The sequence below is a fragment of the Alligator sinensis genome, unplaced genomic scaffold (assembly GCF_000455745.1).
Source record: "Alligator sinensis unplaced genomic scaffold, ASM45574v1 scaffold794_1, whole genome shotgun sequence".
Classification (NCBI taxonomy): domain Eukaryota; kingdom Metazoa; phylum Chordata; order Crocodylia; family Alligatoridae; genus Alligator; species Alligator sinensis.
This window is the reverse complement of record NW_005842125.1, coordinates 1,026,583-1,042,852: the sequence shown is the minus strand read 5'-3', so window position 1 is coordinate 1,042,852 and position 16,270 is coordinate 1,026,583. Positions and strand designations below refer to the sequence as shown.

Genomic DNA, 16,270 nt, shown 5'->3' with positions numbered 1-16,270 from the left:
TTTAGTATGCAACACCCCTAAAAACAGCAGAAACTATTAAACTGCTTGTATGCTTGGCAGCAATATCTGTACAAATAGGAAAGTGATTTCATCTTTCATTCCAGTAATTTTAGGGGTTTCTTTTAACAAGTTATATAACATTCCTGACAAAAATTCTACTGGCAGCAGTCCTTCACAAAATATTTAGGCACAAGTTCATTTGCAGCATGCTTTGGAAGCAACAGTGCCTTGCTTTTGAATTATAAGATATTTGAAGCTGAAGAATAAACTGAAACCTTCCTAAATATTCTCATATTTAAATGACATCTGTAGCAAAGTACATGCAAAGTACCAATAAAAGGATATTCAACCATTGCTTGTATTCCATTTCTCTTGAATATAACAATACGTTGTACTTTTCCAACAGGGTTGCACACTGTATACAAGACATCCTATTAAAAAAAAAAAGAAAAAAAAAAAAAGAGAGAGTGTGTTGAAATGTAAATACAGTATCTTCAGATTAAATTTCATGGTGTCAAAATTTAAAATTCAAATAAGATTTTTTATTTTTTCCCCACTCAGAACATTCACTGGTGCTGAATGTTCATCCTGAGGTTAGGAATTACCCTTAAGTAACCGTATCAGAATTAACTATCAAACCTCTTCAAAGAAAATAGATAATTCCTATAGTAAGCAAATCCCTACAAGGGAGTTAAATTACCTAACCCATGAGTTTATGAATTGAAACCGAACAGACTTCACCTGAGAATGTGGCTCAGCTAGAACATAAAGGAGAAATCTTAATATATACATCAAAAACAAAGTCAACACAGGTGGTTCTCCTGTCCCTTCAATGAATACAGATATAGCAAAAAAGTGTTTTTGTAGTTCATGAAATTCAAAGTTGAAATCATAATTTATGAAAGGACTATTTTCAAAGTTGCAATCCAGGCAATCCCTCTAAAACAGGGGCGGGCAATTATTTTGGGCAGAGGGCTGCTTACTGAGTTTCAGCAAGCCATTGAGGGCTGCATGACAGGCAGCCCAGGGCAGACTAATATTAATTTTCTAAATTTTTTAGGGGCCCCACAGGCCGGATAGAATGGCCTGGCAGGCCGCATTTTGCCCACCCCTGCTCTAAAATGTACATGAGGAATGCTCAAGACACCATAATACATGGCTACATTGCATTAGGGATATACCTACAATGAAGTAGCTCTGAGACTGTAACACCCCTTATTTTGCTCACTTTAGGTATCAAAGCTCATACATATGGTCATACACATGGGTGAAACATCACCAAGGGACCTGGAAAAGGAAGAGGGGAAAAATCTCTTCTTTCATTTATCAAAACTATCTGTTCTTAGACATGTTGGTCCAGATCTAAAGCCTTTTTTTTTTTTAAATAGTTAAATCACTGGCAAGGTGAAAGAAAGTAACCTAGTATTTACCAACAGGCACAAAGCTGCTTAACTGAGATCAGGGATGGACAATTATTTCAGCTAGAGGGCTGCTTGACAAGTTTGGGTGAAGAGTCAAGGGCCACAAGGGTAGTCCCATCTCTTGACAGGTGCCCTGACCCCTGGATGCCATCCTGGGACCAGAAGTCCCACTCCCTATCCCCTGACTTTTACCACTGGATGTCTCTCCCCTTGCCCAGGAAGCACTACTTGGGGGGGAGGGGGGGGATTGTTTGTAAATTGGGAGGGGAGGGGAGGGGGTGCAGTGTGCATGTGGTTGGGGGAGTATTTGGTTGAGGGGTGTGGGGTGTGTATGGGATTTGTGGTGGGGGCATGCAGGGATGGGGGGGTCTGTGTGTGTGTGTGTGTGTGTGTGGTTGGGTTGCATGTGCACATGTGGGGGGCTTCTCCCTCCTCCCTCCCCTCCCCCTCGATTTCCCCCCTGCCTGTGCTTTGGGCAACCCCAGTCCAGTCCCTGGCAATGATCAGTTGATCAGGACCACTCTGGGGCGGAAGCCTCCTGGCAGTCCCAATCAGTTGATTGTCAGCTGGCAGGAACCATCCACGGGCTCAAATCCTGGTATGGTCTCTGCTCACTGATGCCAGATCAGGAGTCCCCTAGGGCTAGAACTCCAAGGCAGTCTCAATCCTGCCCAGGGTCAGGTAACTGGGATCATTCTGGGGCTCAAGCCCCAGGATGGTCCTGATCAGCTAATCATCAGCTGGGAGGGACCCCTTCAAGGCTTGAATACTAGTACAGTTCCTGCCAGCTGACAGCAGATCAGGAACCCCCCTTCCCCTCCCCCAGCTGGAACCTCAGGGCAGTCCCAATCCTGCCAAAAAATCAGCTAATCAGGACTGCTCCCAGGCTCTAGCCCTGGGACAATCACAATCAGCTAATCATTGGCAGACTGGGACTGCCCTGGGATCCAACCCCTGGGGCAATCCTTATCAACTGATCAACAGCCAGCTCTGGGGACCACAACGGGGCTTGAACTGGCCCCATGGGTCCCTAGAACCAGCCTACAGTCAGCTGATTGTCAGGCACCCAGCTGCGACTAGCTGGTGCAGGGGGAGCTCAGGATCATGATCCAGGGCTCAGATCCCATTGGTCTTCAAATAGGTATCTGTCAGATACCTAAGAGTCCTATAGACGACTATTCCTGCACAGATACTTTTCAAAATACACTTTCCCTTCCCCCAACTACAGAGAATTCTAGTGAAAAGTAACCATATGCTCTTTCTTTTACTTAGTCAGAATTAAACATCTAACTTCTGCTGAAGAATTGGATGCAGGTGTCGCCATGGATGTCGTCTTTCTGGACTTCAGCAAGGCCTTTGACACTGTCGACCACCCCATCCTCATTAAAAAACTAGGCGACTGTGGCATCGATGCCTACACAGTCAGATGGATTGCCAATTGGCTGAAGGGTCGTACTCAGAGGGTGGTGGTGGACGGGTCATGTTCGACCTGGGGGGAAGCGGGCAGCGGAGTCCCCCAGGGCTCGGTCCTTGGGCCCGCACTGTTCAATTTCTTTATCAGCGATTTGGACGACAGGGTGAAAAGCAACCTGTTCAAATTTGCTGATGATACCAAAATTTGGGGTGAGGTGGGCATGCTAGTAGGGAGGGAAAGACTGCAGAAAGACCTGGATAGGTTGCAAGGGTGGGCTAACAAGAACAGGATGCGTTTCAATACGGACAAGTGCAGGGTGCTGCACTTGGGCAGTAGTAACTGGCAGCACACTTATAAGACGGAAAACTCCCTTCTTGAGAGCACAGAGGCAGAAAAGGATCTTGGAGTCATCATTGACTCCAAGATGAACATGGGCTGACAATGCGAGGTCACGGTCAGCAGGGCTAACTGGACCTTATCGTGCATCCACAGGTGCATCTCAAGTAGGGCCAAGGAGGTGATCCTCCCCCTCTACGCAACACTGGTCAGGCCACAGCTGGAGTACTGTGTCCAGTTCTGGGCACCCCACTTCAAGAGGGATGTGGACAACATGGAGAGGGTCCAGAGGAGGGCCACCCACATGATCCAGGGACAGCAGGGCAGACCCTACAATGAGAGGCTACGGGACCTGAACCTGTTCAGCCTTCACAAGAGAAGGCTGAGGGGGGGACCTTGTGACCGTCTATAAATTCACTAGGGGGGGGACCAGAAGGGCTTGGGGGAGACCTTGTTTCCCCTAGCGCCCCCTGGGATAACAAGGAATAATGGCCACAAGTTGTTGGAGAGTAGGTTTAGATTAGACACCATAAGAACTACTTCAGTCAGGGCGGCTAGGATCTGGAACCAACTTCCAAGGGAAGTGGTGCTGGCTCCTAGCCTGGGGGTCTTTAGGAAGCAGCTTGATGCCTACCTGGCTGGGGTCACTTGAGCCCAGTTTTCCTCCTGCCCAGGCAGGAGGTCGGACTTGAAGATCTACAAGGTCCCTTCCGACCCTACTTCTATGATTCTATGATATGACAGCAAACTAAAGGTAAGGAAACATGTTACAACAAACCAGAGACAATTTTAGCTTCTTTCATAGAATGTCTTTTAACAGCGATTTCCTTAACTTCAGAAACGTTTTTTGTTTATATATTTATTTATTTTATAGAGTGGTAGAAGCAGTGTACAGGAAGCATTGAATTTTGTTACTTAAAACGGAGTTGTCTTGGTTAGTTATGACTTTTCAAATCAATGGCTATTGTTCATGTTTTCTGATTATAATTTAAATTTCCTTCAAATCATATGAAGTTTCACTTCACCAGAAGCAGCAGATTGTCTCAAGCAAAGCCTGCACTGGTGTACAAAGGAAATCCTTAAACTTTCTACATTCCTAAATAGATTAGGAATGTTTCTTTAATGCTTATTGGCTATATACCAAGTTTAAGTTTTTTCTTAATTCATTAAGAAAAGTTTGCATTTAGCCGTAATAGGGAGTCAGATCTTTGTCCAGTTATAGGTCTTTCAAAAGATTTTGGGAACATTAGTCATTTTAACCTCCTTTACTGATCAGCAGGGATCCGGGTTTTCTGTTTCCTACGGAAAAACCGAGAAAACCACAGATTTCTCATTTTTATCAGACAAACCCGCAGATTTCCCCCTTATGCAAAGAGCTCTTCAAGCTGGCTGAGCTCCAGCCTACAAGAGCTGTTTGCAAAAGGGACACCCTTAACCCTGCCCTGAGGAAAAAGGAGAGGGGGAAGGGCGGAGCCTGATGCTCACACTTACCAGAAGGTGATTCAGGCTCACTCTTCTTGCTGGAGTTAAGTGGGGCTTGGGGGTTGTGGGCAGGGCTGGCGGGAGGAAGCTGGCTAGGGGCTGAGGAGCAGAGAGGTTTGCATCTGGCCGGGCACTCTGGCTGGGAAGGGGTTTGTGGCCTCCCCACTCCCAGCTGGAGTGCCCAAGCTGGCTGGGGGCTGAGGAAGTGGGGAGATTTGCAGATCTGGGAGGCGTGGGTGTCCCCCGTCATGTCCACAGATTTTGGGATTTTTATGAAAATTTGCCATTTTTTATCAAGGAAAACCATGATCCCTGCTGATCAGCACATTCCAGTGAATGAGTGTTTACATATCACTGTAATGGGGTCCCTACCCCATTATTGGGAGACTGGGTGGTTTAGGGTTTGCTCTCACTGCTACCTCCCCCCCACCAACCCTTTTCCCTCATTTTCACCTCCATCTTTCTCCCTGCACATACACACACTCCTTCCCTTTATGGTACCCATGGGGTCTGAGCTGGTGGGTCTCTGGGTACTGCCAGTCTGCACACAGGCTGAGGATGTGAAAGAAGACAGCGACTAAATACATGTGCAGATAGAGCCTGATGATCTAGAAAGTGAAAGTAAAGGGTCAGGTGACCTAAAGCCTGCGACATAAGCCCAAGTCTTGGGCCAGAGAGGGGCAATCTGGCCGGTGGACCTGACAAGGGCAGAAGCACAGACTGTGGCAGGGAAAAGCAGCAGCCAGGACCAGAGGGGAAGAGGCTCCCAAGTGGAGCAGCAGGTGGCTGACACTTGCCCCTCAAAGTCGAGTGAAAGTGATGGCTGCACAAGGATGATGGGAGATGTTGTGCAGAGGAACCAGCTAAGTTCCCAGACTTATGCTTGTTTTCTTGACTTTCAATGGGACTCTGGTGCAACTACATCAGGTGGAGTGAACCCTAGCAAAACACGTGTACCCCAAATCAGACTGGGAGGTTCTGGGGGGAGACCCAGATAACAGCCAGGGGACACCAGCATAGACTGGGGCAATGAGGCCAAGGACTGGCTCTGAGCTCAACCAGAAACTGCCTGCTCAGCTTGGTAAACAGTAACCCTGCACAGCTTAGCAGCTGCGAGCCTGGGATGGACTACATTGTGCCTAAGGCCCTAAATAGCAGGCCCAGAGCTACAAGGTACAGCTAGAATAACAATGCATGGGACAGTCAGTGTGGGCCCCTGTCCAGACAAGGGCCATATATCCTGGAGCGTGTTCCTCCAGGGAAACTGTCACTGTGAGCATATTCCATCAAGTCACAGCAGTCAAGATCTCTGACATCAACAAGTCCGCCTCACATCTACTGCAACCAGTCTAGAAGGGCCCAGAGGATCAGCACCCGAGCCTCTGCAAGTAGGCGAGGCTACAGTCATACAGACCAAGAACTACTTTATATCAGCTTCTGCAAAGCTTTGTTAGCACAAGCTGCTACTTCTGCTACCCACAAATCCAAACTGCAGCTGCAATTTTTTTTTTTAAAACATTCGGCTAAGAATCAGCTGCTTGGAGAAAATGCATGTAAAATCATGAATACAGCCAAAACAGTTAGGTTTAAATTATAATTCTGTTTCATTTTAGTCTTGCATGTGATCTGTGTTATATTTGCTCAGTTTACAGCAAATCTTTGACACAGGCTACCTGTAGATGTTAACCCTGCCACCCCAAAAAAACAAACAAAAAGCAAGCCAAAAAAGCCAAAACACACTTCACCAGAAGAAGCAACATGTTACTTTGACCTGGCTCCGCAGTGTCTGCACAGATCGGGCACTTCAACAGGGCTTTTTGGAGCTTTTATCTAAAACTGATTCAATCAGCTACTAGAAAAAACTGCCAGAAAAGCCCCATTAAAATACCCAATCTATACAGACATTGGGCGAGTCAGGTCCAGCTAACGAGATGCCTCTTCTGGGCATGTGCTGGTCGTGGCACGAGAGCATACAAAGTTTAAAGTGCTTTTTTTGTGTGGGGGGGGTTATAACATCTGCAAGCAACCATAACAATTAAAACCCAACCCTATTTTCTACCACTTTCTTTTACATCTACAATAAAACTGACAGCAACAGTAAGAATTCAAACCACTCATGGGTTGCAAGAGAAACCCTCCTACAATCAAACAACATGCAAGGTATGGAGTAGATTACAATCAGATGATCTCAAAAGCCATTTGAGGAATGCTAGGTTTAACGACATACTTTCAATACACAAAACAGCAAACCTAGAGGTAAAATAATATAGTAAAGAAGTCTGAAAATATACCTAACCAGGTTTCTCAATTCTGTACTCCACATCCATGCACTTATTTAAGAACTAGACTAAATTTATGTGGCTAATTAAAGCATATTGGAGCAAGTACCACTAAGCATGCTTTTACTTGAATGGTACATGGTGCCACATGTACACCTGTGGATTTTAGCACAGGGTAACCTGTATATAGCCGTCTAAAATATAAAAGCAGATGGCTTACATAACACTTACAAAAAAAATAAATGTACAACAGAATCATCATATTATGCATTAAATAGTATAAATATAGTTATTTTAAAGCAGCTGAATATGCCACAGACAGATGGAGATAAATAAGGCTAAATTTTAAGTGTCTATAATTAATAAAGATAAAAACCATCAGCCCAAGAAATTCAATGAAGATTCCACTAGACAAGATTGTGTCAACACAAACTAAGATGCAGAGGAAGCAAACCAAAATCTAAACAGAAAATATAATTAATTAATGGCTGCAATGAAACAGTCTTCTCCTTGCAAAATCACCTGCTATTCACAATAAGTTATAGCCTACCCCTCAGGGCTTGAAACACAAGCACCTCAGTTTAGACAGTACTAAGAAAATACTGAGAAAATACTTCTAAAATGCTTCAAAAATATGTAGCACCTTACTATTTCAATACTCTGGCTATTAAAATCTTCGAAAGAACTGCATAACCCAGGGATTGGCAACCCCTGGCATGCATAACAGAGCATGGCACACACAGCCATTTTCTTCAGCACACCACAGCCGGCCCAGGCTCTGGGCCACTACTCCCAGCCACGGAGCTCAGACTGCTTGTAGCAGCCAGCCAAGAGGCTGCAAGCAGCCCAGGCTCTGTGGCAGGAAGCAACTGCCCAGAACCCAGGCCTGCTGCAGTCCAGAGGCTGCAAACAGCTGCATGGGACTCTGCAACCCCAGCACCGGCTCTGTGGCAACAGCAGCTGCACATGTGCCTCAAGACAGATGGCGGGACAGAGGCAGGGCCAAGGCCAGGACTGCATTGCCCCAGGCCCCTTCCTGGTCATGCGTCCGGAGGTACGCGCACATTGCCACAGCCATGAAGCCGGTGCCAGGACTGCAGAGTGCCAAGCAGCTGTTTGCAGCCTCCCAGCCGCCTACCACAGCTAGCCTGGGCTCTGGGCAGCTGCAGCAGGCAGTGAGCAGGCTGCAAATACCTGTGCTGGCATCCGGAGCCCCAGCACCAGCTCCATGGCAGTGGCAGGTGCACATGCACCTCACATCACATGGTGGGAAAGGAACCGAAACAGCACAACCCCAGCCCCTCTCCTGCTGTCCACCACAAGGCACACGTGTAGTTGCCAGCAATGAGGAGTGAGCCACTTGCAGCTCCCCTCCTTCTGGCACACCAAGTCAAGGTGTGGGTGGAAGTTATGGTGTTTTTGGCACTCTGGCCAAAAATGATGCTGACCCCTGGCATAACATGTATAGGATAGGCTCATGTAACTTAGGATTTTTCTTCTACTGCGGTTGCGAGAGTTCCATTGGCCTGTTTTCTGCTCCTATGAACCTGCCTTGATAAGATACTAATAGGTACTCTGAAAAAATATTGCTGAAATAGTGCCGCAAACTTGCACATTTGACATCAGCAAGTTACACAAGCATGCCAGAACGTATCAGGTAGTTTTCTGACAAAAAAGATAATGAGAGACTACAAATACCTAATGCACATTAGTCAAGCCTGCATATTAGATTTTTGGGGTTTTTTTCAGACATCCAGAGTTTGGTATGCACAACCCAGCCATACACAACATGGGTGCAGTCAGGGTTGGATACATCTATGGAAGTTAAAGAAAAAAGTCACAGTTTCTGGTTAACTGCACTAGTAATATTTTTCTGATGCCTCTGATCACAGGAACTCTAGTTCTCAGGCCATCCCCTCCATCTTGGCATGGAAACATGTACTCCTAACTCTCACACTGACCATGAGCTGAAAACCACCATGCATCAGCCCCAATCCCTCGCATGGGGTGGTAATTTGTGACTAAAAGCTTCCTTAAAGCAAAGTATCATTTGCAAGCGTTATTCAGAAAGTAATGCCTCCTAGTTTTCATCTCCTAAACCAGCCATGGACAGGATGGGAACTCTTGTTGACTTCTTGCATAAGGGAACAATAAACAGAGGACAAAGTCAAGACCCTGAAGAAACTGAGATGGGGACAGGTCTGATTTGCTGCTTCCGCATGACAACCCTCACCCACACATCAGCTTGTGCACTACAAATGATGAGATCATCATTTAGATGGACTGTGCTGCCCCATCCTCCCTACAGCCCAGAGGATGAAGAATGGACTATGAGAGAAACATTTTTGAGATCATAGCAAAGTGACAAAAGCTGTGCAACAGGGACTGTGCAACAAGGAATTTTAAGTATTGGAATATGTGGCCTTGTTCACCAGGGGAAAGAGGCCATCAACAGAAGGAAAGCACAGTGAAATACAACTGTGTATTCAATGATGTAGTACTCATTTTCTATTCAAGTTAATTTATTTTTCAATGTTTCACTGAGAAAGACATAAGAGGCAGTACTTTCTGACTGATGTTTGTACTTAAACCAAAACCATTTGAGAGAGAGCATAACAAGCAATAAACCAGCCTAAAGGTAATGCTGGTTCTTCCCCGCCCCCCCCTTAATGCTTACCACTCCCTCAATTTGGAAATGCTCCGTTCCTTTAAACTATTTTGGCAAAATCTACAGTTTCTCCTGGGACAGTTGCTGCTCTCCCAGCAGAAAGTCACAAGTGTATAGATGTTCAGTCCTTTTCTCCCAACCTGGGAACACCCATGGTTAAATCACTCCCAGGAGAGTCTGTACACGCTGTGGCTTCTCTAAAAAGAGAACAGCCCTCCAGCACTCCACCTAACCACCAAGGGAGACACTGTGTCACTGGCTGAACTCTGCTGCTCTAACAGGGAGCATAACGTGCACCCTTCACAATCTCTACATTGTGGAAACACAGGCTGACCATAGGCAGCCTGGGTCAGCCAACCAGGGCTGCCCTATGCACTGCAGCTATCTGTTGCCAGGCAGACTAAGGAAGCCTACAGAACATGCTGAGATGTGTTCACAGGCTATACAGTATCAGCATTTGCCAGCTCTCCATTCTTCAGGGACTCAGCATTTGAATGTCAGTACGCACAGCTCTGAGTATTTTTCTACCAGAAGTCTCCCAGAATACTTGAATGCGTGTAAGCAGTCTTAAGACAGCTCTTCACAAATGACATGCACTGTCCTTTCTTTATACTTATATTTTTATCTTCTTTTGATTTCTAGTTCCCAGCCTGGCAAACAATGCAGGTTGTTTGTGGATCTTAGAAACTAAAAGATAACCTCCCAGTATCCTTCTAATATTTATTTAGAAATTCTTGCCTGGGAAGGCATTCTTTTGCCTCTCTTTGCTCTTCCCACAACCTTTATATAAACCCAGTATAAAACTTAAGTTGCAGTGTCTCAGTAACCCAGCTCCATATCAACATTCTTAAAATAATTTCACTGAAGCTCTTACAGTACTCATTTTGCTATTCCATACCATTCCTCTTGTCATGTATGCTTAACCTGAATTTGCTGCTTTCACAGAGAAAATAGCCAAACTACCTGCATGTTAAGAAGTAGGTACCTACAGTTTCCAGCACAGATTAACATTAGTTACAACAAGAAAAGGTGCATCTGAAAAATGAGCAAACGTTTTGAACTTAAAAAAAAAAAAAAGAAACTTACCACTGTAATTGGGTAGAGAGGATTTTGAATTGATAACAGGAGAACTTTGTTTCCACCTGATGGATCATCAGTATTTCCTGGCCGAGTAATCCTTTTGCTTGTAGAATAGTTGAAAAAAGCTTGCTGCCCAGCTATATACACAGGTTCATCTGCTGCAAAAGTGACGCACTTTTTGGCACTTTCTACATTTTCAAACTCCACCAGAGCCTGGCGTTTAAATGGCATCATCATGACATAGCTAGAAAAACACCACAAAAGTTTTCACAATATGTATCATTTAGCAGTCATAAATGACAGGCTAATTTGCTACAAAATTCCCTGGGTAAAAGTGTAAGGGAGACCAAATAAGTAACTATTTATTTTCGTATTCCCTAAATCTAGTACAATGTAGTTTGTACAAAGAGTTAAATCATTTATCAGTAATTTATATAAGCAACAGGTTTTTCAGAATATAAAATGTATATTAGAAGTTTGCAATGTTCATAACTATGTAATATAAATTTACTAACACGCTACAATAGCGAACCAAAAATTTTACTTCCAATTCAAATTTAAAATATTTTTATTTCACCTAAGTAAACCACATTGAAATGCAAATTACAAAAAGATCAAGCTGTCAATAAGATATCATGCCAAAAAACACATTACAGAGGAAGAGTAGCTTTATGCTAGAGGTAAAAAGAAAAGGCAACATTCTAGCTACCTGACATACTTTATCAGTGTTTTTCAACCTTTTTAAACTCAAAGTACCCTTGGAAAATGCCAGCTCACAGATTTCACTCTCTTTTTGATAGAAAAAACACCATATTTACTCAGCCAAGACAAGCAGATGGCTAGCCTAGGATAAATGTGGACACATGACACCTATACTAGTATAAGTTAAACCAACATATTTTTACTGCTGTTTTTTCCTGGAATAACTCGACATTGGAGTCTACTGTTACGCTGGAATAGAGCTATATTGTATTTACTCAAATCCAAGATGAGGTGGTTTTTTTTCCATTAGGGCCCAGAGCTGAAGCTGGAGCTGAGCCACTGCTTGCCTCAGGCTGGAGTGGTTTGTGTGACAGGGGGCACATGGGGGAGACCATGCAGTGGGGTTGTAGGGCATGGGGGTGATCCGCAATGTGTGGCTCAGAGGGAGTGCAGGGGAAACCACATAGCCTGCCATCCCCACCACTCCCCCCAAGCTTCAGTTCCAGTTCCAGCATCAATCCAGCCAGGCCTGAAACTGCTCTCGCTGCTTCTGGCCTGGCCAGGCTGGGGCCAAGACTTCCCCAGAGCCAGAGCAGACCTCCCACAGAAGAAAGTAAGCAGCAGGGAGGTACAGAGGAACAGGCATGTGGGAAGATGGAGGGTGACCCTTGACAGAGTCAGGAATAGGCAAGGGGAGGTAGGAGCGGGCAGGCACTGGGGACAGCCTTTACTTAGGCATATCCCAAATTTAGATGCATTAATTTTAACAACCTTAATGCTATGCTATAGTTTTTAAATGTAGTTACAGTGAAGTTAATTCCAGGAACAGTTGTGCTATTGAAAACTTAATGGTAAAACACCAAGTAGGAGTTCAGAGAGTGCAGAAATGAAACTTAGTTTGAAGTCTGATTAGTCTTGTTTTCTGTTAGAGATGCTACCCCACTTGTTTTGGCATACCATATTAAGTTATTGATCTTACTGAGATTTAAAGATGTCTAAAATTAATTAGTTTTGTTCTCAATGGGACTTTACACCAACACGCCCATTTTCCTTGAACCACCACAACAAGATTTTACTAAATTCAACACACCATATGGTTCCAAATTTTTCAAGAGCCTCCACAAGATCTGCTTCCACAACTGATTCACAGAGTCCTCGGACATGGACAACAGGAGAAACAGAAACTTTGTGATGACTTCCGCCTGCATCCTACCAAAAGTAAGAAGACATTTTGAGTTGAATGTACAACTAGAAACACAGCTATAGTTAATCAGTCATAATTAATCAGCCTGGCCGCACAGTCTCAAGTCACACTTTAACTTGCTGAATTTTTGCTTAAAGCAAACATGGTAAAAACAGTTGGCCAACCAAGAGTTTAGTTTGCAAGTCTGGGTTCCTGCGTTAACAATAAAAGGCGAGGAGTGGGGATACTAAGATTCAAATCTCCCAACCGGGCCAGGTAAAATGTATTCAGATACAGGTATATTATCTAGTTTTTTCAATTATCATTTCAGTACATTTAAGCCAACTTTTTTGTTTGGGACACAGAATGGAAGAGGATTCGGATAAGTCGTTAGTGAATCAGAACCATCATGGGTCATTTTCATACTGTAGACCAGAGACTTTCAACCTTTTTTCATTTGCGGACCCCTAAAAATTTCAAATGGAGGTGCGGACCCCCTTGAATTGCAAGTGTGGATATTCACATACTTTTGATTGATCATAGTCATCTTTCACAGACCCCTTAGACAGTCTGTAGACCCCCAGGGGCCCATGGAGCACAGGCTGAAAACCTTCAGATCTGTGTGCAGGAGGGGTAGTCTTTACTTTTATATAAAATGTTGTGATTAAAGGCCCTGTGTAGCCCCCTGCCCCCACAGTATTTAATTGCTTTTGAAAGACTGACCATACAATTGGGCACATAATTCCTGCAAAGTTTTTCAAAGCAAATGTTAGAAAAGTTATGACTACCAATTATTTCACAGCACTGCCCACACCAAGGATCATTTATATACCAAATTAGAAAGGAGCACAACATCAATTTAAGTTTCCTTTAAGTGTGACCACCATGATTTTGCATGAATAAATAGTTCAGGTAGAAATTCTTAACCTTTTCAGGCAAGCCTCTGGAGGTAAGGAAAACATGCTAAACTTCAGCCTGAAGACAGGATGAAAGTAAGTTTAAGAAAAAGCAAACAATGGAAGATCAAAAAAAAGACATTAAAAGGAAGCATTAAATATATTGTTGCACGAACAGTTGTTGTGATCAGCACTTTCTACACTGTAGAGCAACGCACCATAAAGTTAACCAATGCAATTTTACCTAGGCTAGTTTTGTTGAAATACAGCTATACAACTAGGACATGATCTTCCTGCAATATAGCAGGCATCTTAACTTTTACTTCAAAGACATTTCAGAGTCAAGTGATTAAATACACAAGAGCTTTTAATTAGCTTCTAGAACTGTCTTTTCAATAGTTAATTAGAGACAGTCCCCTCTCTCTTCCCCATCAACTTTCAGCCCATAAATTCACAGAAACTGACAAGTTTAAAAAACGCATGGGTTTATAGTGGCTTAAATACTTATACGTAGGTATGCACCAGTTGTGTTCTACAAGTTCCTTGGGAAAGCAAGATTTGTAATTTCTCTTTAAACCCACACAGTTCTTCCTTTTGCATCACTGATTTACAAACTTTAAGACAGCTTAGCTGAAAATGAAACATTAAGCATTTATTTGAAATCTTAGTTTTACATTATAGGTACCAGCACAATTAGTTGTAAAACAACTAGTTTTTCAAAGCACATGGTCTTTGAAGAGTGTCATCGTTGGAGAAGATCACCTATAATTTGCTTGAGACAAAGTATTTCCTAAATTAAATAAGTATTTGAGGTCTACTTGGGGATATAGTGATAAAATTAGACGTAGAAATTTTACACTTTGAGCTGCTGACGTTAAAGGTTGCAGAAAGAACTGAACAAAATACATAGTGCTTTCTTTTTACATCTTACTCTGTTCTTCTCTACAGATAATCCTTTCAAAGGTGAAACAAAGCACCTAAAACAGCAACTTAACCCAAAGTAACTGTTAAGAACTAAAAGTCCATTATATTGCCATAATATATTCTTTCCTGATGCTAAGACAATAGGTACTTCCATTTTATTTACAGTTTAATTGAAGCTTTCATTAACTGTTCTTTTAATTTAAACAATCACTGATGTATCTACATGAATATTAGGACCACACACTTCCCAGCACGATGAGACCCCCCCTAAAAACCTTTTTAAATTTTATTTCAAGTGACTTGAATCTCAGAAATTACACTGCCTCCATGTCCAAGACAATAGGATGGCTAGAGAGCAGGCAGGATTTTGTAATAACTGAACTGTAGAGTCTTATGAATAAAAGTTATATTTCCTAATTTTTTCCTCTCAAGCAGAGCAGAAAAAATTAAGTCAGGCTCTTCAGGAGAATGAATCACAATGAAAAACACTTTTTTCCTTCCCCTTTCACCAGTTCTGTTCCCCATCCTTTGCTCATGCTTCCTTGCTACTTGTTTGCTATCTCCTCTGACCACAATGGCCAGCCATTTGGATCCTCCTCTATCCTAGAAATTTGGCCTCATCTCCTGAACCCCAGGATGCTCTTCTGTTGAAAGTTCTAATCCAGCCATGGAGATTAAATCCAGTTTCCTGCTTGTCATTTCCCCACTGGAAGCCTTCCACACGTCTTTGACAAAAAGGCAGGAACTCACAGAATCACAGAAAAGTTAGGGTTGGAAGGACCTCAGGAGGTCACCTAGTTCAACCCCCTGCTCAAAGCAGGACCATCCCCAACTAGATCATCCCAGCCAAAGCTCTGTCTAGCAGGGTTTTGAAAACCCCCAAGGATGGAACTTCCACCATCTCTCTGGGTAACCTGCTCCAGTGTTTTACTACTCTCTTAGTGAGAAAATTCTTCCTAATATCTAACCTAAACATCTCTTGCTGCAACTTAAGACCGTTGTTCCTTGTTCTGTCATCTACCACCACTGAAAATCGCCTAGCTACACCCTCTTTCAAACCCCTTCAGGTAGTTAAAGACTGCCACAACAAATCATACCGCTGATTTACTAGCATTTGTATCTTATTCTGCTCCACAGAAAGGTACATGAAACCCCATAACCTCAATAAGAAAAAAAATGTCTGTCTACAAAGGAAACTTCCTTCCTAAACCACTTCAGGTAACCGTTAGCACCGAGCATATATTTTGAGAACTGGACTTTAATGACTCTACAGTCTTCCAAAAAGGGTTAACCAATGTAGAGATCAAGACCAATTATAAACAGTTCAAATTACTTTCTGAAGAGCTTGGAAATCTGTGAAGTTGGTTAGAAACAAAGAGAACTAATTCTGTGGCATATAGGTCATGTATGGTCACAGTTTAGCAATCATTAATAATCCTCTCCCCATTTCTCAATTATTGTTTCATAAACTGGAGACACAGGAAATGAGTAAAGGAGAATGCCAGAGCTATTTATACACTGAATTGAAGTCTGTTTAGGTTGTAATGCCAAATGTCTAATGGCAAATTTTCAAGAGAAGTGTGCATGTGTTACAGTAGCAATTCCCAAAGGGTGTGCCATGACAGATTAGTGTGCTGTGAAAGATTATATTTTTCTTTCCTTCTTTCTCCTTCTTTTTTTTTTTTTATTTGAAATTGAGGAAAAAAGTGTGCACACAGACAGTACCGTGACAAGGAAGTTTGGCGCCCAGGGCAAAGCCCGCAGCAGCAGCAGCCCGACCTCACCCCATGCACAGATCCAGAGGGCACCCCACCCTGCCATGCTTCCCTGGGAGTGCATGCAGCAGCAGGAGCTGCCCTCCCTCCACCCCCATGGCCCCCCCAAA

General features: G+C 43.4%; 1 protein-coding gene across 1 annotated transcript in view; it reads right to left on the bottom strand.

The window, feature by feature from the left end:
* HNRNPLL (heterogeneous nuclear ribonucleoprotein L like) overlaps positions 1 to 12,612 on the bottom strand; it is a 30,843-nt gene extending 18,231 nt beyond the window's left edge. The window contains exons 1-3 of the mRNA XM_006024938.3: positions 12,473 to 12,612; positions 10,687 to 10,924; positions 346 to 431 (exon numbers count right to left, since the gene is read on the bottom strand). Of these exons, the coding sequence (XP_006025000.1) occupies positions 346 to 431; positions 10,687 to 10,917 (317 nt within the window). The 5' untranslated portion in view covers positions 10,918 to 10,924; positions 12,473 to 12,612. The remainder of the gene's footprint in view (positions 1 to 345; positions 432 to 10,686; positions 10,925 to 12,472) is intronic.
* Between the last annotated feature and the right edge of the window lie 3,658 nt (positions 12,613 to 16,270).